The 10,279-nt window shown below is 41.9% G+C and overlaps 1 protein-coding gene across 1 annotated transcript in view; it reads left to right on the top strand.

Moving 5' to 3' along the window:
* Positions 1 to 1,402: 1,402 nt before the first annotated feature.
* The window catches only part of LOC142143319 (uncharacterized), a 55,147-nt gene continuing 46,270 nt past the window's right edge, over positions 1,403 to 10,279 (top strand). Inside the window, exon 1 of the mRNA XM_075201057.1 lies at positions 1,403 to 1,494. Within this exon, the coding sequence (XP_075057158.1) occupies positions 1,437 to 1,494 (58 nt within the window). The 5' untranslated portion in view covers positions 1,403 to 1,436. The remainder of the gene's footprint in view (positions 1,495 to 10,279) is intronic.

The raw sequence follows: 10,279 nt of genomic DNA, 5'->3' as shown, positions 1-10,279 counted from the left end.
CAGGTATAGTGATATAGATTAGAGATATCCGGTATAGTGATATAGAATAGAGATATCCGGTATAGTGATATAGAATAGAGTTGTCATTTATAGTGATATAGAATAGAGATGTCAGGTATAGTGATATAGATTAGAGATATCCGGTATAGTGATATAGAATAGAGATGTCAGGTATAATGATATAGAATAGAGATGTCAGGTATAGTGATATAGAATAGAGATGTCAGGTATAGTGATATAGAATAGAGATATCCGGTATAGTGATATAGAATAGAGTTGTCATTTATAGTGATATAGAATAGAGATGTCAGGTATAGTGATATAGATTAGAGATATCCGGTATAGTGATATAGAATTGAGATGTCAGGTATAGTGATATAGAATAGAGATGTCAGGTATAGTGATATAGAATAGAGATGTCAGTTATAGTGATATAGAATAGAGATGTCAGGTATAATGATATAGAATAGAGATGTCAGGTATAGTGATATAGAATAGAGATGTCAGGTATAGTGATATAGAATAGAGATGTCAGGTATAATGATATAGAATAGAGATGTCAGGTATAGTGATATAGAATAGAGATGTCAGGTATAGTGATATAGAATAGAGATATCCGGTATAGTGATATAGAATAGAGATATCCGGTATAATGATATAGAATAGAGATATCCGGTATAGTGATATAGAATAGTCATGTGAAGTTTCTGACACGCTGGTGCAGTTGTACAATTGGTTTATTTACTTTCCTCTCTGATGGTTCTTTCCTCATGGACTAGATACAGACGACTCTCTCAAATCTCCTGGTTGTGATGTAATATATGTAAATATTAAAGGACATATTAAGTAATGAATATTGTACCAAAGTGTAGGATAATTTGTTTTCTGTCTACCTCACCCTGTCCCAGGGCTCTAACAGGTTTGTTTCAACCCGTATTGTTAGGACGGACTTTGAGTAATACCTGTCACCTACATACAGTCTAAACTAGGCACATTTTGCCTTGTTAGTATTAATTTTCACTTTCGTGATTTATAAACTACATTAAACTGGTGTCAATATTAATACAATGACTTATCGCTGTAGAATAGCCCCATAGAGTCACCCTGCCTCCTTACATTGACATAAATTTGTTAAATATGACATTGTTAGGCATTAAGCCCCCAGCTTGTGTTCTACTGCCCTCGTCTACTATTGTTTTATGTTTTTTATGAATACATTCATCATAATAGTGATGTCAGCACGGAGCCTTCTGATATTTGCTCAGCAATGACCTGAGACTCTCTGGCTGGGACCAGGTCTGTAACATCCAAGCGCTGTATGAGAGTGATGTGGGTGTTTGTGTACTTTGTGTTACAGCTTGTTCTGTGTCCTATCCTGATGTCTGGGAGTAACGATCAGTGTGCACAGCATCTGAGACGCCACATCTGATCCAGACATGACAGCAGCTACAGTCCTCTTCTACCTGTGCTCTCTGTGGTCAGTGCTGGCTGCAGGTGAGTGAGAACAGGTAATGTGTGGTTATATAGAGATCAGAACAGGTAATGTGTGGTTATATAGAGGTCAGAACAGGTATTGTGTGGTTATATAGAGGTCAGAACAGGTATAGTGTGGTTATATAGAGGTCAGAACAGGTATTGTGTGGTTATATAGAGGTCAGAACAGGTAATGTGTGGTTATATAGAGGTCAGAACAGGTAATGTGTGGTTATATAGAGATCAGAACAGGTAATGTGTGGTTATATAGAGGACAGAACAGGTAATGTGTGGTTATATAGAGGTCAGAACAGGTAATGTGTGGTTATATAGCGATCAGAACAGGTAATGTGTGGTTATATAGAGATCAGAACAGGTAATGTGTGGTTATATAGAGGACAGAACAGGTAATGTGTGGTTATATAGAGGTCAGAACAGGTAATGGGTGGTTATATAGCGATCAGAACAGGTAATGTGTGGTTATATAGAGGTCAGAACAGGTAATGTGTGGTTATATAGAGATCAGAACAGGTAATGTGTGGTTATATAGAGGTCAGAACAGGTAATGTGTGGTTATTTAGAGGTCAGAACAGGTAATGTGTGGTTATATAGAGGTCAGAACAGGTATTGTGTGGTTATATAGAGGACAGAACAGGTAATGTGTGGTTATATAGAGATCAGAACAGGTAATGTGTGGTTATATAGAGATCAGAACAGGTAATGTGTGGTTATATAGAGATCAGAACAGGTAATGTGTGGTTATATAGAGGTCAGAACAGGTAATGTGTGGTTATATAGAGATCAGAACAGGTAATGTGTGGTTATATAGAGGTCAGAACAGGTAATGTGTGGTTATTTAGAGGTCAGAACAGGTAATGTGTGGTTATATAGAGGTCAGAACAGGTATTGTGTGGTTATATAGAGGACAGAACAGGTAATGTGTGGTTATATAGAGATCAGAACAGGTAATGTGTGGTTATATAGAAATCAGAACAGGTAATGTGTGGTTATATAGAGATCAGAACAGGTAATGTGTGGTTATATAGAGGTCAGAACAGGTAATGTGTGGTTATATAGAGGTCAGAACAGGTAATGTGTGGTTATATAGAGGTCAGAACAGGTAATGTGTGGTTATATAGAGGTCAGAACAGGTAATGTGTGGTTATATAGAGGTCAGAACAGGTAATGTGTGGTTATATAGAGGACAGAACAGGTAATGTGTGGTTATATAGAGGTCAGAACAGGTAATGTGTGGTTATATAGGGGTCAGAACAGGTAATGTGTGGTTATATAGAGGTTAGAACAGGTAATGTGTGGTTATATAGAGGTTAGAACAGGTAATGTGTGGTTATATAGAGGTCAGAACAGGTAATGTGTGGTTATATAGAGGTCAGAACAGGTAATGTGTGGTTATATAGAGGTCAGAACAGGTAATGTGTGGTTATATAGAGGTCAGAACAGGTAATGTGTGGTTATATAGAGGTCAGAACAGGTAATGTGTGGTTATATAGAGGACAGAACAGGTAATGTGTCATTATACACAGGACACACAGATATAGAAATACTTTAATTTATTACTACTAAGTAACATTGGATCCCAGGTGCTGAGGGTGTGAGACAGTGAATGGACTTTGAGTTGTTTAGTTTCAGTCATTTACTCTGTTTCTGAGATCTATGTGGAAGCAGATATTTACCCTGATCCTTCCATTGCACAACATTGCTGGAGCAGCGCGGACATCCCCTTCTATGCTGATGTCTGGTACTCAGATACTGTCGGGTACTCAGATATTGTCTGGTACTCAGATACTGTCTGGTACTCAGATACTGTCGGGTACTCAGATACTGTCGGGTACTCAGATATTGTCTGGTACTCAGATACTGTCGGGTACTCAGATACTGTCTAGTACTCAGATACTGTCTGGTACTCAGATACTGTCGGGTACTCAGATACTGTCTGGTACTCAGATACTGTCGGGTACTCAGATACTGTCTGGTACTCAGATACTGTCGGGTACTCAGATATTGTCTGGTACTCAGATACTGTCTGGTACTCAGATACTGCCGGGTACTCAGATACTATGTACCCTTTGTTTCACCATCACAGTGATTAGCTGACCAGTCCGCCCACATGTGGCTGTGTTGTAAATACACCTCTCTATAGCGTATCAATCTATTCGATGTAACTTGCTGATGGTTACTCTCTATTTCCATTGTTTTTTTGCCTTAGTCCATTGTCCCTTATTATCCTGCAGCCAGGGCCGTAACTAGGGCTGTGTGACAGGGGCGACCGCCCAGGGCGCAACGCTGAAGGGGGAATTTAGGAATATTTTAGGTTCATTTGGTTAAAAGTGAGGGCTAGGGGGGCGGCATTTGTCTTTCTCGCCCCAGGCGCTATAATTCTAAGTTACGGCTCTGCCTGCAGCACAATGTCCATCACACCCTTATCCCTCACTGATAAACTCCCCTCCAGCTACATCTCATTAACATCTTTACTATCTTAATTCCTTAACACTGATAACTGATCTGATTTATATTTACTACCTCTCTCTGCTTCTCCTTCTGTTAGTCAGTGATATATCACTCACACCCACCCTACACTCTTACCCCAGATCCCCCCCACAGATACACACACTCACCCACCCAACACACACACTCCTCCCCCCCACAAACACACTATCCCCCCCACACACACACTATCCCCCCCACACACACACTCCTCCCCCCCACACACACACTCACCCCCCCAACACACACACTCCTCCCCCCCACAAACACACTATCCCCCCCACACACACACTATCCCCCCCACACACACACTCCTCCCCCCCACACACACACTCCTCCCCCCCACACACTCACTCCTCCCCCCACACACACACACTCACCCCCACACACACACTCCTCCCCCCCACACACACACTATCCCCCCCACACACACACTATCCCCCCCACACACACACTCCTCCCCCCCACACACACACTCCTCCCCCCACACACACACTATCCCCCCACACACACACTCCTCCCCCCCACACACACACTCCTCCCCCCCACACACACACTGCTCCCCCCACACACACACTCCTCCCCCCCACACACACACACACTCCTCCCCCCCACACACACACACTATCCCCCCCACACACACACTCACCCCCCGCCCCCACACACACACACACACACTATCCCCTCCACACACATACACACACACACTATCCCCCCCACACACACACTATCACCCCCACACACACACTCCTCCCCCCACACACACACTCCTCCCCCCCACGCACACTCACACTCCTCCCCCCCACACACACACACACACTCCTCCCCCCCACACACACACACCATCCCCCCCACACACACACTCACCCCCCCCACACACACACACACACTATCCCCCCCACACATACACACACACTCCTCCCCCCCCACAAACACACTATCACCCCCCACACACACACTATTCCCCCCACACACACACTCCTCCCCCCCACGCACACGCACACTCCTCCCCCCCACACACACACACACTCCTCCCCCCCACACACACACACTATTCCCCCCACACACACACTCACCCCCCCCACACACACACACACACTATCCCTACACACACACACTCACCCCCCCCCACACACACACTATCCCCACACACACACACACACTCCTCCCCCCCACACACACACTATTCCCCCCACACACACACTCAACCCCCCCCACACACACACACTATCCCTACACACACACACTCACCCCCCCCCCCCACACACACACACACTATCCCTACACACACACACTCACCCCCCCCCACACACACACTATCCCTACACACACACACACACTCCTCCCCACACACACACACACACACACACACACACACACACTCACTCCGCCTCCTCGTCAACCCCTTTCCTCTCAATCTGTACCAAACCTGCTCATATCTGCACAAAAATAATTTCTATAAATATTCAACAACTTTCCACCTCTGCAACAACTTCTGTTTTCTACATTCTCGTTTTCTGTGGCAGTACCACATCTTATCCAAACACTAGCAATAGTCCTTGATAAAGCGGTGTCAGGTAATCTTTACAGCATCAACCACAACCTCACCTGTGGCACATTAAAGAATCTAACTGGTAAGTCTGGACATCCTCCGATGCTGTTTTCCCCTCCTGAAAAGCTTTAGGGCTAGATTTACTAAGCTGCGGGTTTGAAAAAGTGGGGATGTTGCCTATAGCAACCAATCAGATTCTAGCTGTCATTTATTTAGTACTTTCTACAAAATGACAGCTAGAATCTGATTGGTTGCTATAGGCAACATCCCCACTTTTTCAAACCCGCAGCTTAGTAAATCTAGCCCTTAGTCACTGCCAAACAAAACACCCTTCATCAATCCCCAAGATCTTCCATCCTACTTCAAAGTAAAGATTGATGAGATCCAACATAAAGTAATGTTAAAGGCAATAGACCTTTTGCCATCTGTAAAATCCCTTCTAATTCAGGTATACAGTGCGCACTGGAGAATTGATCTGAGACACATACAGTTGTCTGGAATAATCAGTTCTGTTTTACTGAAACTGATATACTAATATTTATACGGAAAACAAGGCATTCCCTCTTGTGGTTACATAGTATAATAATTAACACAATCCTTTTACATTGTAGTTATGACCTTCAATCAGTTGTACAAAGACATCTGTAATCTTTCTTACTTAGAGCAGGACAGGCAGCTTATCTTGCTCATCATTACTGAAAATGAGTTATATCTAAGCTTTTGAAGTAAAACTGCTCATCCTTAATACAGAAGTTGTTAATCTAATTGGAATTCCTTTAGCTATGAAGGTCTGTAGTTAATGTAGAAACCAATTAGTTAAAATGATTAACTATTTCTATGAAAGCTATATATTGCTTAATTAAAAAAAAAATCATAATCTCTTTTACATTTCCCTTCTAATGATCATCTTAATTAAGCCTTATCTGTCCCTACTAGGCAAAACTACCCACATATACCTTACTTCACCCTATCCAACCTAACGATATGATAGGGTGGGAACCGCAGTTCCATTCCGGTAGTATGTATATGTATAAGTATTATTGCCATTAGCGAACCCTTTAGCTATGTATACTTGTGTTCACACAAAGACTAAATGAGAGAGAAAGATAGAGAGAATAAACAGAAGTATATCATTAATAAACAATAGACATCATTCATTATGTCATATTGTTCGGTTTCTTCATCTGAGCCTTCCTGCGTATCTGAGACATAGTCCATATAATAAATGTTCTCATGTTTCTGTGGGGTCATAGCTGGCTTCTTACAGCAGGAGGCACATATAGAAACCGTTGTAACTCCTACACTGTTCACCTGATTTGGATGTAAATTCCCTCAAATTAAAGCTGAAAGTCTGCAGTTAAAGCACATCTTGTTTGTTTCATTTCAAATTCCTTGTGGTGGTGCATAGAGCCCAAAATATGAGAATTGTGTCGATGTCCCAATATTTATGGACTTGACTGTATAATGATACCTTGGTATTACTAAACACTTGACCTGTTAGACTGGTAGGGGCCTTACAATTTTCATTATCTTGCAATCTTAGTTCATCCGAAGAAATTGGTACAGCTGACCTGGTTTTTGATGATATTGGGGAGTGTGTACATATCTAGCAATCACTAACATTAGTCAGTACTTTAGCAAACATATAATGCATGTTCACAAACTTATTATCCCAAGTCTCCTGCAAATGTGCATGTAGCTCTCTTGTGCTGGAATTGTGATACGTTAACCTCTTATCTGGATCAGTTTCTTGTGTGTAAGGGTCTAATAAAAAGGACCCCCACTTAGAAAAGGGCCTTCAAACCTTGGCTCAAGTCCTTTCCTGACGTGTTTCTTTTTGTAGACCCAGTCTCCCGGCTCAAGGCTGGGAGCTCCCTCGGTTTGATCAGGGTCTGGAATTGAAGCAAAAACCTGATGGTGGATTTTAGTTAGTTCTTTATAAAGATTTATCACATAATCTGTCGGATCACCATGCTTATGCTGTAATCGCTGTGGAAAATAACATTCAACATAGTGGGGGCTCCAAACAGTATCTCATAGGGAGTTAGCGTAGTTTTAGTATTTGGGGTATTCCTTACAGAAAACAAAGCTAGTGGTAAACACTCCAACCATGTTTTATTAGTCTCAGCCATCATTGTTATTATTATTATTATTAATAATCTTTATTTATAGGGCGCCACTAGGCGCCCTATAAAATAAAAATACATTTTTATTTGATAGTTCTATTTAACCTTTCAACTTTCCCACCACTCTGTGGACGGTATGGTGTGTGGAAAGCCTGTGTGATGCCTACCTCAGCTAGGAAGTGGCCTAGAATTTCCCCTGTACAGTGGGTAGCTCTGTCACTCCCGATGACCTCTGGGACCCCATATCTGCAGACAACTTCAGCTAGAAGTTTCTTTGCTTCAGTTTTTATGTTTTATGTTCTAAAAGCCCAGGCTTCTGGCCAGTTTGAAAAAAGATCTATGCAGACCAGGACATACTCATAGCCCGAGACCTTTGACAGCTGGATGAAATCTATCTGTAGTCTTTGGAAGGGATAGTAGGACACATCTTGACAGTGTGTCTCTTGGGTACAGGCACAGTTTTACCTGGGTTATTAAGGGCAAATTTAGTGCAACCAATGCATAGGCCTGAGCTGACTGGGAGAAGCCAGACACAATTAAATTTTTCTCTAACATGTTAAACATGTAATCACATGATATGTGAGCCTTTCTGTGTACAAGCTGAGCCATGATGGGATAAAGCTCTGCAAGGTTTTATGTTTCAAAGTCAGATGATTCAATACTCACAGTCATGACTGGGGTAGGTCAGGGCTTTAGAGCTGCTGGCTTTGCTGCTTGGTCTACTAGAGCGTTACCTTTGTTCTGCATATTATCATTCCTAGTGTGTGCTTTGACATTTTGCCACTGATACTTGTCTGGACAGCTGTAATGCTGTAAAAAGTGACCATACATAGTTTGAATTCTTTATGGGTTTACCCGCAGATCCTACGAAGTCCCTGCTCCTCCATATAGGGCCATCATCATGTGCTACCCCAAAATCACAGTGTAAGTCAGTGTACATGACGACCGTCTCCCCTTCAGCGTAAATACAGGCTGAGGTCAGAGCTGCCACTTCGGCCTGTTGGGCTGAACAGGTTGCAGGTAGTGGTTCCTGTGTCAGTGGGTCTGTTCTGTGGTGACTGTATAACCTGTGTGTGGGGTTCCTTCTGTGTAGTACCATGAACCATCCACAAAGAGCTGCAGGTCAGCCTCAGGTATAGGAACATCACGTATGTGGGGAGTACTGGCTGTTCCTAGATTCAGTAACTCGAGACAATCACGACTGTCACAAAATGAAAAGAAAGGTTATATTCTGTTTCTGCACCTTCTCCTGTGACCTCTGCTTTAATCTCAATTTCCTCCTTATTATAGGTCCACCCTGTCACTGTTCTCCCCTCTTTTGAACTCAGCGATAGTGATATGATAATAATATAGCTGTGTTCAAACTAGTAGACCCTTTTATTGTGACATTGGAGGCTATTAGCAAAAGCTGCCTTATACTTAATTAGTCCAGCAGCAGGAACGAAGTTCATGTGGGGTACGTGACCATTTACTTTGTTATGGATTTTTTTTCCTGTCTGTTGTCAAATGCTTTTCCCTTCAGAAATGCAGAGTCCTAAGAATTGTATTTTTGCAGCCAGCTTGTGTTAAAAAACTTTAAAAGAAAGATTGTGACTTCCACACATTCAAACTCACTGTCACAACACAGTAGTAAATCATCTACTTACTGCAAGAGTGTCTTGTTTTTGTTTAACAGCTGCTGGAGCCAGTTCTATTAATTGTGTACAATGTATTAATCACCAATCTACAAGTGCCCAGAATGTACAGTTTTTTAGTTCTGCTACTCCAACGGGACCGGATACTTCATTTATTTGAATCTGTGAAATAGCCTGTGCTGCCCTTATGGCTTCATCCAGATCTATCCAGGCAGCTGAATAGAGAGTATGCAATCTTTACATATATCTATAAGCTGCCATTGGTTGATTCCTGGTATTTCTTTTGCTATTGACATTAATTCTGTATTATTCCAGGGCTTATACCATGTTGTAGTGACTGCAGGAGGGACTGGTTGACCAGCTGCTGGAGGTTCTCCCCTTCTGCTTTTTGTCACTACTAGAAAGACTCCTGCTGCTCCATCTGACATATCGCTTTATGCGTTGCATGCAGGTGGGGCAGTAGGTTCTTTTGGTTTCAATTTACCTGGTCTACAGGTCTGACATTAAATCACACACAAAGGTTCACCTAACATTCTCCTGGCAGAGTATACTTCAGCAGACATACATTTATCCATTGAAGCAACATTTTTTACTTACTTACCCCAAATAATAAATCATTTACACCTACAATAGAACTAAACAACCTAGCTGGAATCCTAACCCTGTATCACGAGCCAAATTACTAACAAAAATCCCTTCAAATCAATATCCAGAAATGTAATAAAATTATACTCATACAAGTTTAAAAGTGAAAAAGCAGAAAACAAAGATTATTTTTTCAGTACCCCACAAAACACTTTCTTTCTTACTAAAAGAGGAAGAGAGAGAAAAAAATAAATAAAAATAACTGATATGTTACAGCTTACAGCTGTGGAACTACAAGTCCCAGCATTCAATTAATACTAATTAGCTTCAAAGTATTGTTACCACTCCAGAGATATTTGAATTACTGAAGCACATTCGAAAAACTTTTTCCTATCAAACACATA

This window comes from Mixophyes fleayi, chromosome 3 (assembly GCF_038048845.1).
Source record: "Mixophyes fleayi isolate aMixFle1 chromosome 3, aMixFle1.hap1, whole genome shotgun sequence".
Classification (NCBI taxonomy): domain Eukaryota; kingdom Metazoa; phylum Chordata; class Amphibia; order Anura; family Limnodynastidae; genus Mixophyes; species Mixophyes fleayi.
This window is presented reverse-complemented; position numbering and strand designations above follow the sequence as displayed.